Genomic DNA, 19939 nt, shown 5'->3' on the forward strand with positions numbered 1-19939 from the left:
GCCTGATCTCCAAAATATATAAATAACTCACATGACTCCACTCCAGGAAGACAAACAACCCAATTAAAAAATGGGCAAAGGACTTGAACAGGCACTTCTCCAAGGAAGACATACAGAGGGCCCAGAGGCATATGAAAAGATGCTCAACATCACTAGCCATCAGAGAGATGCAAATTAAAACCACAATGAGGTATCATCTCACACCGGTCAGAGTGACCAACATAAACAAATCCACAAACAAATGTTGGAGAGGATATGGAGAAAAGGGAACCCTATTGCACTGTTGGTGGGAATGCAGACTGGTGAGGCCACTGTGGAAAACACTATGGAATTTCCTCAGAAAACTAAAAATGGAACTGCCCTTTGACCCAGCAATTCTGCTGCTAGCATTATACCCTAAGAACCCTGAAACACCAATCCAAAAGAACCTATGCACCCCAATGCTTATAGCGGCACAATTTACAATAGCCAAGTACTGGAAGCAACCTAAGTGCCCATCAGCAAATGAGTGGGTCAAAAAACTATGGCACATTTACACAATGGAATTGTACACTGCAGAGAGAAAGAAGGAGTTTATACCCTTTGCAACAGCATGGATGGAACTGGAGAGCATTATGCTAAGTGAAATAAGCCAGGCTGTGAGGGACAAATACCATATGATCTCACCTTTAACTGGAACATAATCAATAGAAGAAAAAAGCAAACAAAATATAACCAAAGACATTGAAGTTAAGAACAATCTAACAATAGCCAGGGGACAGTGGGGAGAGGGGATGACAGGAACTACTATAAAGGACACATAGGTAAAATCAAGGTGGAGGTGGGGGAGGGAGGTGGGTTCGGCTGGGGTGAGGTGGAGGGATGGGGACAAAAGTCATACAACTGTAATTGAATAACAATAAAAATTAAAAAAAAAAAGAGAGAGAGAGAACCTTTCAGTTTGTAGATGCTTCAGGCCCCACAAAAGTCTGAGTGTGCTCCTGTGTAGAGAGACCGAAATGAGACGGTCTAAGAAAGCGATTTGAAAACTGTCAGGCTAATCAGGAGTGAAATGTTATTTCCTTTATCTGACTCGCACCCTGCCTTGGATGCTAAAGCACTTAATGGGACATTGGACCAACATCTTATCTTTTTTTAATAAAGATTTAGGCACATTATTTTTAATAGCAATGTAACTATACACTAAATGTCCAAAAGTAAAAGACTGCTTAAACATATTATAATGCCTTAATAAATCAGAATAGGATATAATTAAAAGTAATGCTGTAGACCTACTCAATTTTACAAGACTCATAATCATGGAAAATAAACCCTGGAAAGACAGTCACCAAAATGTTAATCACGGTTATTTCTGGCTTTGAGGGTTATTGTTGATTTTTTATTTTGTTCTTGGTACCTTATTTTATACATCATGTAACAAGTATTTATTGGGAGCCTACTACATGCAGGCGGTGTCTAGGTATAGAGTGTAAATAAGTAAATAAACTGACAAAAACCGCTGTTCTGGGAGCTCTTGTCCCGTGGGAGTGGGGTGTAGACAGCACTCTTAGTGAGTGCGTCGGTCCCGTGGCATGTTAGAAGGCGCTGTGGGGATTAGCGGGGACTGTGGCCAGTGAAGGGTGAGTGAGAGGTGATCTCTGCTTTCAGTGGGGGTGGTCAGGGAAGATGTCCTAAGACAATGGAATCTGAGGAAAAGAGCCATCAGGGACACAAGGTTGTCTGGGGCAGAGCACAGGGTGTGTGAAGGCCCTGAGGTGGGAGTGGGCCTGGCATGTTCCAGGAATAGCCAGGAGACCTGATGGTGGATGGCATGAGATCAGAGAGGGGCTGAGCTGGGGACTGTGGACACATCCTGTGGGGGCTTCCAGGACATTGTAGGGGCATAGACACTTCAGTCTGAGGAAGATGGGAAGCCATTGAAGAAGAGTGTTTCAGCCACAGTATCTCTGTGGCCACTGTGCTGAGAAGAGACTGGGGTGAGGGAAGTCGGGTCGAAGGCTTTCATCAGAGTCCAGCCAGAGAGCAGGGCAGCTGGACCATGCAGGGCGAGGTGGTGAGAAGTGGCTGGATTCTAGACAGAATTTGAAGATAGAGCTGTCAGGATTTGCTAGTAGACTCATCTATTCATTCACTCATTTGACAAATAGGTGCCAGGAGATACAGATTTGAGTGGAGATGTGAGATGTGGCCCCTTCCTCTGAGGTATTGGGAATGTAACAGGAAAAGACAGAGAATTGATAAGCTGCTACCTGTGTACGAGGTGTGGGCTGCAGAAGCAGCGCTGGAACCACTTCCCAGATGGTCTCCCTCCAAATCAGAGTGTCTCCTGCCTTCCCCATCCCTCCAGCTTTCCCACCAACCCCATGATTCTCCAGCTTGTCCTTTTCAATACCACATCCGTCAGCACTGCCACCGGCACGCTTGACTCTCAGGAGCCTTCTCTCTGCCCTTGCCCCTTCCTTTACCCTGCCTGGTCTCCGAGCCAGACTGCCTACCCCAGCCTGGAGTATGTTACATCCATTTTACAAAAATGAAAACTGAGCCATAGAGACCTGTCATGGAGCCAAAGTGAAAGTCTGTTTCCTAAGTCTGTAAAAATTCCGTTGGGAAAATCTGGGGGGAACCTTTAAAGGGCCTAGGCTTAAAGAGACAAGGCTGTTGAAGGTCTGCAGAGGAAACTGACTTTCAGAGGTCCCACCGCCCGTGTGTGGACCTGCTGAGCGAGAACCTGGCTCCCAGCTCCCAGTTCTGGGACCCATTTCAGTCCCTGGTGGTGATGACTTAGCACTCTTACCAGTGAAAACAGTATCTCATAACTACAGCACGAGTGCCCCTAGTTAGATGTAGGGTAGGACATTCACTGGACTGCCAAAGGCGCCTGTGGGATACCTCTCCCTGGAAAGCTTTGAGAAGAGACATCTTGTGGGACCTGGGTTTTAGGTGCAGACCAGCCCACAGGGCGGTGTCCCCAGGGTCTGGTCCTCACCCCACTCCTTCTGACACAGACAGGCCAGTGCTTCCAGGCCAGCAAGTGTTCTGGCCGAGGAGACCTCCTGAGGGTGGCCCCTTAATTCAGCCTTGGCAGTGGGGAAAGGTCAGCTGGGGGGGGGCAGCATGGTCTTGTCTGTGCGCTCTTTTTACAACCCAGGTGGCAGTTGGCCCACTCGCTCTGCCTCCCCACTCATCAGCAGCTTCCTCATTCACAGTCTCAGCCCTCTGGGCTCAGCAGGACCCCACAGGTCAGAGCAGGCTGGTGGCTATGGCCTCTGGCCCCAGAGTTGAAGCAAGGAAGTGAGAGCTGCTGCTCTCAGGCCTCCCTTTCCCCGACCCATGCCCTTCTTTATGGTCTGATCTTCCCAGTGGTCAAGGTCCAGCTGCAGGCTCGCCTGACCACCCAGCCTGAACTGGCCCCTCGTCCTCAGAACACTGCACGTTGCCCGTCAGTCCGTAGCCCGAGCTGGAGCCATTGTGTGGGCACATGCCCCCCTCAGCTGGATGGCGAGCTCTTTGACACAGGGGACCCGTTTTCATAATCTCATTTGTAGTAGCAGGGCACAGGGGTGGCTCCCTACAGTTTTCCAGGATCCCTCAGATGTGGCATCAGCCCCTAGGAGGCTGGGCCAGGGGAGCATAGTGTTACTGTTGACTGGTCTACTCAGAGCCATGGAACTGGGAATGTGGTTGGCCGGGGTTTTCTTTATCTGAGTTAAGGGCCTTGGGCCTCCTTTCTGGCGGTACTCAGTGTCTCAGCACTTATGTCCCCTGCAGCCCACAGACAGCACAGGACACACTGGAAGGCCTGCTCATGTATGGAGGTGGTGGGAACTGTGGGAGTTGCACAGGGGAAGGGCCAAGGCCCAGGCACATCCTTGCAGCCTCCCAAAATGTGCAGAAGGCCCCAGGAGGAGGTGGGAGCAGAGGGGCAGCTGTTGGGCTGCTGTGGGGCAGAGGTGAAGAGGTGCCCAGCGTGGATAAGGAGGGAGCTCTGAGAGGGCTCTTATAGCTGTGCGTCCAGCTGGAGGCCCACAGCCCTGGCACCTCCTTGTTTCAGTCTTCCAGCCCCACAGTGAGTCCTCAGCTTCCTCTTGCTGCTTGGAGATCCCTCAGATCCAAAGATGGCAAGAGGGAACTTGTAGAGTCCTCACCCCAAGTACCCACTGAAGGTGGGCAGAGGATGTAGGATGGGACCTCTCAGACCCTCTCATCTGCCTGCTTCTGGTCCTCCTCCTCCCGCTGATGATTCTTGGTGTCTCCACAGGTCGGAATGAGCTGATTGCCCGCTACATCAAGCTCCGGACGGGGAAGACCCGCACCAGGAAGCAGGTGGGCCCGGGAGACGGGCATGGGTCTCCAGTGGGGCTCCCCAGCTTGGAGGGGTTGTCTCTTTTGGGTGTGCCATGGACAGTTCATTTTCCCTGCTGTCCCTGGGAGGAAGTCCCTTGTCTTCCTGGGAAGTCAGCAGCCCCCTCCCTGTCCTTCTCCAGGACACCGGAGAACAGAAAGTACAGTGCTGGCACTGCACTTTTATTTATTGCCAAACTCTGGACTAGCCAGGACTGAGGACCCATCATTGACTTACACTTCCTTTCACTCATTCACGCATCCATTCATTCATTCAATCCACCCATGTGGATTAAGGCCCTCTCTTCTTGCCATAGGTCTCCAGCCACATCCAGGTGCTGGCTCGTCGCAAAGCCCGTGAGATCCAGGCCAAGCTAAAGGTAAGGCTGATGGCAGCAGTGGGAGGAAGGACTGGGGCATAGATGGGGCTGCTTCGAGGAAGCTGGGGCTTTTTTTCCCAGCAGGAAAAGTCTTCCCTGTGTGTTTAGGGGCCGACTGCTTGTGTGGAGCCAGCATGCTTCTTGGTGTTCATGAGGGCAGAGTTCAGCCTGTAACCTCCTGTCCACACAGGGAGGGACACTTGACCTTAGAGCCGTGTGTGACTGCTGGGCTCCGCAGCATCCTGGGGGCCACAGGCCGGTCCATTGCTGTGCCCTCCCTCCCTCAGGGGCAGTGCCCACACCAGATCACAGCAGATTGCCCTCTAGACCCCACTCCTTGAGAGCTCCCCGAGTGCCTGGCTGGTGCCTTTAGCCAGAGCCTGCCGGTGGTCAGGCATGGGAGGCCCTGCTGTGGCCTGGGTTAGATGCTGCTGCGGGAGCAGGTGGAATTCCTCCCGGTGCCCTGCTTTCTGGGACTGGCAGTTCCTGCCCCTCCCTGGATCAGCCCCTCCTTGAGGACCAAGTGACAGGTGACTGCTCTATAGAGGGCCAGCTGCTGGCAGCATTCCCCTCAGGGTGGCCCTGCTCCCCACAGGACTCAGGCCTCTTGATGGACTGGGAGCCAGGAGCCCCTTGTGGTAAATGCTAGGAGGAAGGGCCGCGTCACGGAGGTGCTCACAACAGAGGCTGCTCAGCCACTTGGTAGCAAGAGCTAATGTTTGGGGGATTACACTAAGACAAGCAGTTTACAAGCATTTTTTTTAGGCAGTAGAAGCCTCTTTGGGTTTTCTCTCCCAAACAAAATACCACTCCAATATGTTATCAAAGGAGCTACTCTGGTCAAATCTAGATTGGTCAGGAATAGGCCAGAAGCCAAAGACCCCTCCTTCAATTCACCTATAATGCCCATGGCTCTCGACCCCAAAAGTACCTCGGAACCCCGTCTAAGAGTCCTGGAATAGATGGCCTCGAAGGTCCTGTGTGGCCCCAGTAGTCCATGATCCCGTGGTCCCAACTCCAGAGGCTCTGAGTTGAGTGGGTGGGAGCTCCTAGGGAGCCACACCCCACTGCTGAGTCAGCTCTGTTCCCCCAGCTATCAGCCCAGCTGTCCCCCATCCCCTTTGTCCCTGGACAACTGGCCGGGCCTCAGCTGTCCATCCCTCTCTATCAGGCTGGCACTTGTACCTCCAGACCACCCTTAGGGTCCCGGAACCCAGCTTGCCCTGCATTTCCCCTCAGAGGTCTGCCTCTGACTCACTGGGACCCCAGGCAGGGACCAGAATGGAGAACAGCCTTTCCAGTGTTCTGAGTCATCAAGGGGAAATTTTAATTCCGCTGGGGTCTGGCTGTATGGCTCATGTTTGTTTGGAGGCATTGCGCCTATCCTTGTCCACCAGCTCTAACTTGGGGCCTAGGGACAGCCTTCAGTGGACCGCTAGACAGACATAAAGGAGAGCCATGAGCCCCCTAAATAACATGCAGATTTTCACGCTTATGTATTTTCCCATGGAGATTGGTCTGAAGATTTTGTCGTATTCTCAAAGGCGTCTCAGAACAAGGTCAGGCAGAAATCCTCTAGGTTTTAGGCTCGGTCTGGCCTGGCTCTGCCCTTGTGCTGAGTGAGCTTAGGCGAGTCACTGCCCCTTCTTGAGCTCCAGTCAGCTCTCCATATATAAATAACAGCGTTAAACAAAGTAGTGTCTGAGATCGCCTCCAAAATTCAGTGACTCCCCGACCCTGTAGTCTGGTCACTGATGTCATTGCCCATAATGTCCTCCTCACTCTCTCCTGATCCCTAATCCACCCGCGGAGCATGTAGTTCCGGGAGCCCCAGTGCCTTGTTTAGGTCGGTTCTCGGGAAGGGATGCGAGTGGCTGGCGCTCTGCAGCCTCATGATACAGTTGTAACTGCAGGGTCTGCAGGCTTTGGGTGTACTACCTGTGCATTCTTCATGTTTTGGATGGAGAGGGCCTGGGCCAGTGACCCAGGCGGGTTTGGCTTTTGCCTCTGAGCAGGGAAAGTGTTCTGGGGAAGAGGTACATGTCATGCTGGTTATTAGCTAGCTCCCTGTGATTATCAGACAGCCTGAGAGCAAGGCCCATGTTTGGCCTCAAAAGGACAGTGGGTTGGGGATGACCCCACCTTATGGGTTGGGTCCTGTGCCCTCTATGCCCATGCTTTCAAAACCTGACATACCTCTTCATCCCTGCTTTGCGCAGCCCCACCACACATGCAGAGGTCCAGAGGTGAACTGATAGGCCAACCTGGATCAAGCTCCCAGGGCAGACTGTCACCACCGTCAACACTCTAGTCACCTAAACTCTCTGAGGCTCAGTTTCTTCATCTTAAAATGGGGATCCTTCTGGTCCTACCAGCCAGCCTCACAGGAGTGCTATGATGTTCAAAATCAAGTGAGATAGTGTTCTTGACCTTCTGTGGGCCACCTCTGCCAAGTGAGCAACAAAGGTCCCTGAGAGGCCAAGTGGAAGGGCCTGTTGAGTTCTGGCTCCACAACCTTGTGGCATTGGCATGCTGGGTGGGTCACCTGGACCTTCTGAGTGTAACACCATGGTGATGCCTTCCTCAGGAGGCCCTGGGAACTGAGCGCAAAAATGCCTGTAAGCCTTGAGGACCTCCACCAGTTCTCGTTTTGTTCTGTTTTTTAATTTATTGATTTGAGAGAGAGAGAGAAACATTGATTTATTGTTCCACTTATTTATGCATTCATCAGTTGCTTCTTGTGTGAGCCCTGACTGGGGACCAAACACACAACTTCGGTGTGTCGGGTTGACACTCCAACCCACTGAACTGCCCGGCCAGGGCCACTCTAACTTGTTTGTCACTCGGGTCAGGTCTGGGTACATAATGCTCGTTTTCCCCTAACACAGAGAATTTCTTTCTTTTTTTCTTCTTTAATGTTACCATTTTTTACATTTTTTAAAATTGACTTTTAGAGAGAGGAAGGCAAAGAGAGAGAGAAATGGATTTGCTGTTTCATGTACTCTTGGTTGATTTTTTAGAAAGATTTTATTTATTTTTAGAGAGAAGGGAAGGGAGGGAAAAAGAGAGAGACAGAAACATCTGTTGGTTATGTCTCTTACGCGCCCCATCCAGGGATCTAACCCTCAACCCAGGCACATGCCTTGACCAGGAATTGAGCCACTGACCTTTCACTTTGCAGAACGATGCCCAGCGAACTGAGCCACACCAGTCAGGGCCCTGGCTGGTCGTTCATTGTATGTGCGATGACGGAGATTGAATCTACAACCTTGGCATGTCGGGTTCATGCTCCAACCAACTGAGCTATTCTGCCAAGGCAAAAGATAGAATTTCTAATCAGAGCTTTTGGGTTGACATGATCCAACCCATTAGTCCCAATAAAGCCATACACACTGAATAATACTAGCTGTTCCAGTCTGTACATGTGATCTTATTTTGGACAAAGACACAATTCCCATTAGGCTTTTTGAAATATAGAAAAGAATGTTGTCTTGTCGATTTTAAAGACCTTTGGAATTGGGGAGCTCAGGATGGGAGCCAGGCTTATAGAAGTATAAAAAATTATTTGTAATGATATTATTATTATCGTTAGCAGTGTCATATGTGCCTGTTTATTTAGAGCCTGTGCAGGGCGAATCCATTCTTCAGGTTGGACCCACAGGGGCAGACAGCCAGTGTTTACCTTCTGACCTGTAAAAGGCAGGGGGTGCTGTGGGCACCTGCAGGGCGAGGTTGAGACACAGGAGGCTGTTTGTGCCTGCAGACAGTCCGTGGGACCGTCCCGGGGGGATCTGACAGATAATTAAGTATCCTCTGGCATGAGCCAGGTGCAGCCCAGCCACCAGAGCTGTGGAGGTGAGCAAGGACTAAAAGGTTCCTGTTCTCAGCTGGTGTTTGCTAGAAGGGAGGGGATGGGGAGAGGGTGAAAAAGGTGAAGGGCAATGAGAAGTACAAACTTCCAGTTATAAAGTAAATAAACCACAGGGTATGGCACAGGGAATATAGCCAGTAATATATTGTGATAACTTTGTGTTGTGACAGATGGTTACTAGACTTTGTGTAGAGATCATGTCGTAAGGCACATAAATGTCAAATCACGATTGTGTACACATGAAGTTAATATTGTATGCCAACTATACTTTAATAAAAAGTTGTTTTTTAGTCTGATAGAGATAGATAGATAGATAAATCAATCAATCAATCAATCAATCAGTCGTCCCTGCTCTCAGAGTATCCCTGTGGTTAGTAAATTGAAAGCTATGGAGACCTTCTGGTCTCCAAAGCACTCTTTGATTAGCACTTAGCTAATTGAGAGAGATTATGCCTCTTTGACAGATCAGGAAGCTGATCCAAGAAACAACTGACTTGCTCAGTCATAAAACAAAGTAATAGCCTTGCAAGGACTTAAGCCTTGTCCCCTCGGGCCTAGTCCAGGGCTCTGGCCGGTTGCAGTGGGACAGCTTCCCTGGCCACAGGCCCTCCCTGCCTCACCTCAGCCTGCCAGAGCGACCCTGCTGAGGTCGTGCCTTCCGCTGTCTTCCCCAGGACCAGGCAGCTAAGGACAAGGCCCTGCAGAGCATGGCTGCCATGTCATCCGCCCAGATCATCTCCGCCACAGCCTTCCACAGTAAAATGGCCCTCGCCCGGGGCCCTGGCTGCCCAGCAGTCTCCGGGGTAAGTGGGGCTGCCTGGAGCCAGAGGCCAAACCAGTCCTCTCCTTCTCGCTCCTCCCCATCCTGTGGAGCCACAGCACTGGCCAGACCACATTTCTCCCACATGAGTCCTCCCAGGCCAGGAGAGCTAGGGGGAAGGAGGGACCAAGGGCCAAGGGCCATGCTGGGTCCCGGCTCAGCTGGTATTGGAACCGCCTTCCTGGGGGCTGTGGCAGGGACACAGCAGACCTTCCATAGGAGGCACAGCTGCCCCCATTAGCTGACCACCCAAGAAGCTCTACAGAGTCCACCCCATTTACAGAAGGGAAGGCTGAAATCCTAGGACAGGGGCTAGTCGAGGCTCTGGTGTGGCACCAGCATGACCCTGAGTGGCCCTACTGTTGGCCTTGTCCCCACGCCCCCTCAGGTACTCAGCACTGTTCTCCTTCCAGCTGGAGGGCTGATGTCCATGAACAAACTCCTGTTCGAATTGTAAATGTTTCTGCCTAAGACCTGGCCTCTCAGCCTTGGCCAGGTTGGTCACACTTTGAGAATGGTCCAGAAAGGCTCCTCCTTTCCTGGGCTGTGTCCTCACAGGGTTTTCTTGGCTTAGGGACTAAGTGGGTCTTAAAGAGCTTCCCTGGGGCCAGTGACAGGCCCTGTCCTATGCTCGTGAAGCTCTTGCCTAGCATTTTTTTCAGAGCGAGTTCCAGGGAGCACTAGCCCACAGAGTGGCATGAGTAAGTCTGGGGCAGCCCAGTAGCGTTCCCGACTCCAGGACTGTTCTGAGCCTCATGTGCTACTGTGCACTGGGCATCTCTCTCTAACAGAGGTGTGTGAGATTCTGTTTACCAAAGCGGCTGTTTCTCCCATGGAGCACCATATCCCCAGAGCATGTCCAGAGACTAGAGTTCCTTAAGGCACACCTTGGGATGTTGCTGTCGCCAAGTACTAGATCGTAGCGTTAACTCTCGCCCTGCCACCCACTGGTCCGGGCTCCAGCCTCGTCTTCCAGCTGAGGCCACTGTGCTGTCTCCCCACACCAGGGCCCTCGTGCAAATGGGCTTTGCTGACTCTACACTTTTTGCCTCCTCAGTTTTGGCAAGGAGCTTTGCCGGGCCAAGCCGGAACATCCCATGAGTGAGTATGGCCTGCCACCAGTTGCTCACTGAGCTGACCTTGAGTCCATAAACTGATGAAGTTGATCCTGGGCCCCAGGGAGGGATAGGACTTATGGTTGGGGCCTTGGGCTTGGGGATCAGGCTCTGCTGGTCTCAGGCGGCAGTTCAGTCTACATTGTGGACACCTTGGGTGCAACTGCCGAAATAGCAGTCTGTCCATGGTACAGCAGGGCCAGCACTGGGACCCCAAGGGAAATAGGCTAGGAACCAGGGCTGTGGTTGACCTGGGAGGGAGGGTTCCGGGAAGTGTGTGTTTTTCAATAGACAGGCTGCTTCTGTGAATCAACCATGAAACCTGAGGGAGTTGGCGGGAGAGGACGTGGGCAGCCAAAGCCCACCAAGGCCACTGATGACCAGACCACCAGGGCCTGCTGCACAGAGTGATGGACACTGCTCGAGGCTCTGGGGCTGCACCCTGCCCAAGGCTTACACCCCCTCTCTCCTGTTTCCCGCAGTGTGAAACCTTTCTCTCAACAAACCTACACTGGCCAGCCTTCACTGCCTCTACCAGGTGGGTCGGCAGTGCACAGCTCCCTTGCCTGTCACGCCCCTGCAGCTCCTGCCTCTCAGATGCCACCCTGGCCTGTGCTGAGACCATGCACCCCAGTCTCCTGGCTCCACCCTTTCCCCTGCCCAAGCACACACTTATCTTCCATGTGTAGGTCCCCTCCTGCCGCTCAGGTTGCCTGTTGTCTCTCCCAGCCTGGGCTCAGGCTTGCAGGGGCGCGCACAGTGTAAGGGCAGTACCTGCACCCGGGTACTGTTCCCCAGCTACCCCTGCGTGCGTGCTGCAGGTGGGCTGCAGATGGGCCTCATACACTGTGGTGCCTGAGATGGCCTCCCTCTTGGTGACCCTGTAATCCTCTCCTTGAAACTTCCTGGCCTGAAAAGGAACCTTTATTAGCAAAGGCACCTTCCTGGGAAGAGGCGGGGAGCATGGGTGGGGCAGGTAAAGGTCCAGCCAGGTGGGCCGGCACAGGAGCTCATCCCCTTGCACAGTTCAGGTGACCGCCTTTGTCCTTGGCTCTTTCTTTTGAGGGTCCCTCACCATTTTCCACTCCACAGGGCAAGACAGTATCCTCACCCTTTTCGGGCAGGGGGAGCAACCCCTGCCCACATTCAGGCCTGGCTCTCCCTACTTCTAGAGCGGCCCTAATATCCGGTTAGGTTCCTCAGTACTGCTTGCTGTCAGCCCTGTGCAGTCTGCCCTCTGCAGTCCAGTCCTCAGGGCCTTGCTGTCTGCTCCGCGTTCCTAGATCTTGCCTAGATTACTGCAGCAGCCTCTAACCAGCTCTGGCTCCCCATCTCCAGTCTCCTCTCTTCACCCTGTAATTCGCCTAGTCTCATCTAGTTGTCTTTTTAAAGCACCTCACCATGTTGCTTCTGGGCGTAAAACCTTTTCATGACTCCCTGGGGCCTTCAGGGTACAATCTAAATTCTGGGGTGCTTGCAGTGGTGTGTTGGCCTCACCTTTCTCCTCTCTCCCTTTCCCTCCTTCCCTTCCCAACTACCACCCCTCCCTGCCTCTGGGCTATGGCTCAGGCTCCCCTCCCTCAGGTTTCTCTGCCCTGCCCAGCCAGGTCAGGGGCACCCCCACCCAGCCCCTGACTGTTGTTGTCATCTATGGCAGGGGTTCGGGGGGTGCAGTGTGTGTGACTGATTAGTTCGTGTCCTCCGTGTATTCTGTCCTGTCCAGCGCTCAGCTAGCTGATGCATTAAGCACAGGTAATGTGTCTGTCTAGCGCAGTCCCTCCACCACCCCTCTGACTACTGTTTCTTCTCCATCTCCTTCCTCTGACCTCAGTGCCTGGAACACTGGTGTCAGCTGGAGGTTGGCCTGCTGCTCTCACCCCCAGTCACCACGGCCTGGGCTTGTGCTCACTTCATGTCCCTACTGTGTCCCTTCCTCTTCTCCTCTTCACTGCCCTGCTTTATACAGGTCCTGCAGGGACTGTGCTTCTGCTCTGCCTCACCCTGCCCGACCTTCCTCCAAACTGGAATAGGATCTTTCAGAAATGCAGATCTGAGCATTTCACTGCTCTGCTTAAAATCCTTAAGTCTCTCCTGAGCTCTCAGGCCAAATTCATACCTGTGTGGCCGGATGCCCCATCTCTTCAGCCTTATTCCTGCCACTGGTGCAAACCCGCCCTTCTGTCCAGTTCTATCACAGACTTGAGTTTCCAAACTCACGGAGCATGTCACAGTTCCCCAACCTCTGCCTCTGCTGTGTCCTCTGCTCAGAATGTCTTTCCCTGGCTTCACTTACTGCTGTCTACTGCCTAACTCCTCTCAGACATCACCTTCAGAAAAAACTTTTCTGACCACCCCCAAATCGGACTAGGAGCTCCTCTGTCATGCTGGGTGCTTACCTTATCAATTTATCCCATTCATGACTTCCTTTATCAGCAAACCTGTATCAGAATGCCCATTCTGGGCCAGGCACTATTCTAGGTGCTGCAGAGACAGCAGGGAACCAAACAGGAACTCTCTTCTTGTTGTGCTTACATTATTGCATATAATTATAGATTTATCTGGTCGGTTCCCCGCTGAACCAGAAGCTTCTTGAGGGTGAGAACCTAGCAGGGCCTGCTCTAGAATCCCTCTCAGCCCAGTGGACATCCGGCCCCCATCCAGCATGCAGTCTCGCTTGAGTGTCGTTTTGTGGGCCAAGGGGGCTGAGTGGTACCTCCTCACCAGGGCTGTTCCAGGACTCCCTAGCCAGTGCTTTGCACGCTCCTCCCAATACCCTGTCAGAGCCCCTTTAGGGGAGACAGGAGATCCCCTTGCCAGCACAGGGTCTCACCGGTGGGCCTGGGATCCTCATAGAGGGTGTCGCCAGGGAGGGTGTGTGTGAACAGGCTCCCATGTGCCTTTCCCACTGCCTGCAGGGTTTGAGTCTGCTGCAGGACCCGCCCCATCGCCCTCAGCGCCCCCAGCACCCCCATGGCAGGGACGCAGTGTGGCCAGCTCCAAGCTCTGGATGCTGGAGTTCTCTGCCTTCCTGGAGCAGCAGCAAGACCCTGATACGGTAGGTCCTGGCCTCTGTCTGGCTGCTCTTTTACCCTGGAGCTTCCTCACCTTCTCCAGCTCTTATTCTACCTGCTGCTGGCTTTCTTGCCCAGCCCTGCTGCCCCACTCCACTTTGGCTTTAATTTAGGTTCCTCATTCCTTTACAGCCTTCCCTTCCCTTGACCTTCTCTTTCCTTTTCCTTTCCTTCCTCAAGCCACCTCCTTCTTCTTTACTCACTTCACCTATGTGTAGTTATTGCTTCCATCCCAAAGCCCTCCCATGGTTTCTTTGCCCCGTCCCCATTCTCTCAGGCCCTCTCCCCTTCCTGTTTGCTCCCAGACCTCTGTTCTTCCCTCCATGTCCTCTTTCCTCCCAACCCATCCATCTCGTAGTCCAGAGTTGCTCGTCCCAGACCCACCCCCAGGCTCTTCCATCCTCTCCCTGTGGCTCTGAGGAGTCTCCTGTGTCTGACCTGCTTCTCTGGGAGGTCAGCAGGGAGCTGAGCCCTGCCCTCACCCTGTCCCCTCCAGTGTCTTGCATCATCTGCAAAGGTCAAACTAGCACTTGGAGGAGACTGGGCTGTCTCACTTTTGCATTCTCAAACTTGTTTTTTAGCTCAAGGAACCCATTAATCAAACCACCTCTTACTCAGAAGTCCAGTGTGTACAAGAAAAGTAGATTTTGGTTGTAGCAACAGAGGCACCCAGCCCTGTCTCCAAGGGTGGAGCACAGTCTGAAAATGCCTTATCTAGGTTAGTGGTCTTGCCTCACAGATGAAATAACTGAGGCCCAAAGGTAGAAAAAGACTTGGCTATAGAAATTTTGTGACAGAGGCTGGACTAAGAATAATATAAATAACAACTACAACTTGTTGAGTACCTACTGGGTGCCAGGTTCTACACTAGATGCTTTATACCATTAACTTCTTTCACATTCAATCCTTGGATTGTCTCCATTTTACCAGTGGGGACCCTGAGGTCCAGAGAGGTGAAGTCACTTGCTCCAGGTCACATGGCTGGGATCTGAGCTCTTGTCTGTTCTGTCCCCCTGCTGCCCTCGCCTTGCCCTCAGACCAGCTGTTCTCTCCACAGTACAACAAGCACCTGTTCGTACACATTGGCCAGTCAAGCCCTAGCTACAGTGACCCCTACCTCGAAGCCGTGGACATCCGCCAGATCTATGACAAGTTCCCAGAGAAAAAGGGTGGACTCAAGGAGCTCTTTGAACGGGGACCTTCTAATGCCTTTTTTCTCGTGAAATTCTGGGTAAGCCTTTGATAGACTCTGCCTTCCTACCCCCAGCACATCAATGAGAGTGAGGAGAAAAGAGGAAGAGTGGGCATGCGGTGCCCTTGCCATGGTGGAAACCTGCGGAGCACAGGGCTGGTGAGAAGGGGAAGAGCCAGCTGAAATGGCTGAGACCAGGAGTTGGCCAGTGGGGCTGGAGAGCTGGGCTAGTAGGAGGCCATTTTTCTGATCCGGGGTAATGGCAGCCACGCCTGGGCACAGGTACAGCCATAAGAAGACTGTAGAACTGGAAGAATACTTACAGGAGATACTGAGGGGTAGGTGAAGAGCCAGTGAGGACCCCCTAATCAGCTGAGTCTTTGAATAGCAAGTCCTGAGTTGGTTTCAGGGCCTCAGGGAGCAGGGTAGTTGACCAGCGTGGCTCATTGGGTTGGGTGTCATCCTTTCAGCAAACTGAAAGGTGGCTGGTTAGATTCCAGGTCAGGGCACATGCCTGGACTATGGGCCAGGTCCCCAGTTGTGTGAGAGGCAACCAGTAGATGTTTCTCTCACACACTGATATTTCTCTCTCTCTTTTTCTCCTTCCCTTCCCCTCTCTCTAAAAATAAATAAAATCTAAAACAAACAAAAAATTAATCTCCCTGGCCTGGTAGCTCAGTTGGTTAGAGCATTGTCTCAATATGCCAAGGTTTCAGGTTCAGTCCCTGCTCAGGGCATGTACAAGAAACAAACAATGAATGCATAAATAAGTAGAACAAAAAATTGAAGTTCTTCTCCCCCTCTCTCTAAAATCAATTTTTTCAAAAAAGTTTGTCTACAAGGACAGGGCTTGGAGAAATGGGCTGTAGGGTTAGGAAAGGCCACCCCAAAAGAAATACCCACCCAAGTTTACAAACAGCTCAGCCTATAGATGTGGTCTCTGCTGCCCTCCTTACCTTGCCCCTAGAGAGATGTTATATGGGTAGAGTTTGCTCCTTTCAAAGCATCTTCTCTAAGACTAGGAGGCATAATTAATACCTGCTTGGGGAGCTTACTTTCCAGGGTGCTCAGTACACACAGAGGAGAGGCAGGGAAGGGTCAGAGAAGTGCAGACTAGGCCAGCCGTGAGGAAGTGCAGGGAGTCCTTCTGGTTGGTGATGGGAGGCTTTGAATAGTTTCAGGTGTTGACACAGGGCCTGGGTGGCTCCTCCCTTGTTAACACCTCGGAGACAGGGGAGTTTTAGCCTTTATGTGGTCCCTGACCCCTTTGATTATCTGACAGCTTTACCTTTCATAGAAAGAGGCATATTCACACAGTTTTATATACGTTTCTCAGTGGCTTACAGTCCTGGGCTGGAATTCCTAGCCTAGCTCTCATCCACAACCAAACCTGATGGTCTGGCTCTCTCCCGAAGAGGCAGGTGCTGGAAGTGAGACCCAAGGCCCCTGGTCTGTAAGATGCTTGGTTTTTGCACTCGACAAGACAGCTTCTCCCGTGAGCAGGATGGCATTGGACCTGGGCCATCAGGGGCAGGCAAGCTCTGTTGGGCAGAGATGTGGAAAAGCTTGCAGCTTGTGTTGCAGCGTGGGGAGGCATAAGGAAGTGGGCTTCAGACAAAAAAAGTCATGGGTCCAGGTGTACGGCAGGGAATAGTAGAAAATAACACTGCAGAGGTGAGTTAGACCCCAGGAGGCCTGATCATGTGAAAGTTTGGGTTTTAATCTATCCTGGGATGAAAAACAGGTCATTGTTTCTTTTACTTGTATCTTCTTTTTAAATCAGTGCATGCTTATAGTTATATATTATTAATTAGTACCAAGAGGCTTATAATGAAACACATCAGATTCTTGTCCCGCTCCTCCCCGACCCATCCCCAACCCCCAGAGACAATTGCTGTAAAATTTCCATGTTTATTCTGGTTTTTATCTCCTTAGTTCTAAATAATAAGCTTATACTGCCACACCTTGCTATCATGATTAAGACATTTATTATGGTAGAAAAAGTTAGCCGTGTTATATGCCATTTTCTCCTCATCACACCAGTATTATCATACTACTAAGTTATATAATTTCATCAAAGCAATGAAATGTTTATACTTTTGACACTGTATGTTGGCCACCAGAGGAGCCAGGATTCATTTTATTTCTAGTACAGCTTTTTGTTCTGTCCTATAAATAAATGGCTTTATCACTTGCATATTTTTAAATAAACCTATTATTAAAATTTTACAGATTGCTCCATTGTAACTACCATATAAAAATTTTTAAAAATTTACCCCAAATATTCAAACATATCAGATAATTTATTAGTTCCCCCTTTCTCCTAGATATCTTTCTCCTAAATGTCCCTCTTCTGCTCCAGTTTAACTGGTATTCTCTAGGCCTGTTGTTATCCTGAGACCTTTTTTTAAAGGTTTTATTTATTTATTTTTAGAGAGAACAGAAGGGAGGGAGAAAGAGAGGGAGAGAAACATTGATGTGTGAGAGAAACATTGATCAGTTGCCCTGCCCGGGAGTCGAACGCACAAGCTAGGTATGTGTCCTAACTGGGACTTGAACCTTCAACCCTTTGGTGTATAGGGTGATGCTCTAACCAACTGAGCCACCCAGCCAGAGCAAGAATCATTTTTTTAATATATTTTGTTGTATTGTCTTCTAACAGGCGTAGTCTGATGGCATTTTAATTCTCTATCCTTTGTTGTATAATTTGTTCTGGGCTGTTTTGTTGATTTTTTTGGTCTCTAGAAGTTTTACATTTCTTCTCTATCCCTTATGTTCTTAAATTTCACATTGATAAGCTCTGTTACGTACGTGTGTTATTTTACTTTCTATTTTTTGAGCCAGGCACTTGGTAGGTACTTTTCATCAAGAAGTAGCATCTCTTAGTCTTGGGAAATTTACTTGTATTGTTTCTTTGATGATTTCTTCCCCCCCTTTTTTTTCTGTTCTTTTCCAGGAACCCCTATTAGTCTGATGTTGGATCTCCTGGACTTACCGTCTGTGATTTTTATCATTTCTTTATTTTCAAACTCATTTTCTTGAAGATTTCCTTAACTTGTTTTCCTAATTCTTCTAAATTAGTTAAGAGTATCATATTACATAAAACCCAAAGTAACAGTGGCATAAATACATATTTTGGGGTTTTTTTCCATGTAAAATAAGTTTGGAGGTAGACTGTCCAGGGCTGGTCCAGCGCCTCCTGAAATCACCAGGGACCTGACTCCTCTCTGACTGTCTGCCATCCTTGGTGTGTTGTTTCTGTCCTCAAGGCCATGGCTGCTGGAGTTCCAGCCATCAACCCATATTCCAGGCATCAGGGAGGAGGAAGCCAACTTAGTTCCCTCTAAGGAACCTTCCTGTAAGTCCCACACAACACTTAGTTAGTTGTTGTATGTTGCATCTAGCTACAGAGGAGCCAGGGAAATATACTCTTCATTGAGTAAATTACCAAGTAAAATCAGGGTTCAGTTGATGCATTTTTCTTTCTAAGTGGTCAAGGGGCAGCGTACATGTAATGATGAATTAGATTAATGGAATACGGTGGCATTCTCTGCTACACCTTCTGTCCAAATTGAATTTTGACCATAAACTTTTTAATTTTTAAGAGCTCCTTTTCGTTCTTTGATTACATCCTGACCTTGTTGGATGGATACAATTTTTCTCTTATATTTCTAGGAATATGAAGTGAAAATTCCTTTGTAAGTTTTCTTTTGCTCCCTTTGTCTTTGTTTCCCTTTCATTCTTTTGTTCTGTTGGGTCTGTTTTCCAAGTTGGAGTACTTTCTCAAATATCAGTAATCTTTGGCCATATTTTTTGGTCCCTATTTTTTAAAAACAGCTTTATTGTCACATAATTCCCTTGCCATACAATTCACCCACTTAAAGTGTACAATTCAGTGTTTTTAGTATAGTCACAGAACTGTGCAACCAATTAATTTTAGAACATTTCCATCACCCCAGAGGCAAACCTGTGCCCCTGAGCTATCAGCCCCCTCCCCGACCGCCCCCACCGTAGGCAACCATTAATCTGCCTCGTCTCTGAATAGCTTATAGCCTTTTCGGGACCCTCCATATAAGTGGAATCATACAATATGTGGTGTTTGAGTCTGACTTCTTTCAGTTAGCACAAGTGAAGGTTCAGTCATATTGTGGTAGGTATTAGTACTTCATTCTTTTTTAGAGCTGAATAATATTCCACTGTAAGGGTATACCACATTTTGTTTTGTTTATATGTTCATCAGTGGGTGGACATTTTGGTTGTCTCCACCTTTTGGTTATTATGCATAAGGTTGTGAACATTTCTGTAAAGTTTTTGTCTGGACTTAACGTTTTCATTTCTTTTGGGCATGTACTTCGTGGTGGAATTGCTGGGACATGTAGTAACCCCGTGTTCACCTTTTTGAGGACCTGCCAGACTGTGTTCCAAAGTGGCTGCACCATCTCACTTTCCCACCAGCAGCGTGTGAGGGTCCCACTTTGTCCGCATCCTCCCCAACACTTACATTCTCTGTGATTATTGCATTCGTATATCTTCTTGGGAGAATTGTCTGTTTGGCTCCTTTGCCCATTTTTTTAATTGGGTTATTTGTCTTTTTATTGACTTATGGGTTCTTAATGTATTACAGGTAGAAGTCCCTTATCAGATACACGATCTGCAGGCGTTATTTCCCATTCTGTCAGCTGTCTTCACATTTTTGATAGTGTCCTTTGAATCACAAAAGGTTTTCATTTTGTTTAAGTCAAGTTAATTCCTTTTTTTGTTGCCTGGGCCATTTGTCCCTATTTCATACCTGGGAGCTCTGTACCAGGCAGGAATCGTTACCTGGAGGGCTTCATTTAAGGTAATAGGGGCTGGGAGCCAGCTGTTGTATTGGGGAATCCACAGCGTGTTTACTGGACTTTTTTTTCTGAGGTGGTTAAGTTTCTCTAGAGAAGCCTCCTTTCATTCTCGCCGCCCACCCCCAAAAGGGATGTACTTGATCCCTAGAATTCTAGGAGTAGAGGAGGGACGAGGGCTAGGGAATCTCACCCTTCTTATGCAGGTTTCACTTAATTTTTCTGTTTTCATCCTTTCTTCCCTGTCTTCTAAGCCCTGTTTAATTTTTAAAGATTATTACCCTTTTGTCCTCTGCTGATGGGTGGGAGAGGTC

General features: G+C 49.8%; 1 protein-coding gene across 1 annotated transcript in view; it reads left to right on the plus strand.

The window, feature by feature from the left end:
• Window positions 1-19939, plus strand: part of TEAD4 (TEA domain transcription factor 4) — a 72589-nt gene that overhangs the window by 41231 nt on the left and 11419 nt on the right. Inside the window, exons 5-11 of the mRNA XM_024557494.3 lie at window positions 4259-4323; window positions 4659-4721; window positions 9267-9395; window positions 10470-10513; window positions 11010-11065; window positions 13443-13582; window positions 14656-14829. Of these exons, the coding sequence (XP_024413262.2) occupies window positions 4259-4323; window positions 4659-4721; window positions 9267-9395; window positions 10470-10513; window positions 11010-11065; window positions 13443-13582; window positions 14656-14829 (671 nt within the window). The remainder of the gene's footprint in view (window positions 1-4258; window positions 4324-4658; window positions 4722-9266; window positions 9396-10469; window positions 10514-11009; window positions 11066-13442; window positions 13583-14655; window positions 14830-19939) is intronic.

The sequence above is a fragment of the Desmodus rotundus genome, chromosome 3 (assembly GCF_022682495.2).
Source record: "Desmodus rotundus isolate HL8 chromosome 3, HLdesRot8A.1, whole genome shotgun sequence".
NCBI lineage: Eukaryota > Metazoa > Chordata > Mammalia > Chiroptera > Phyllostomidae > Desmodus > Desmodus rotundus.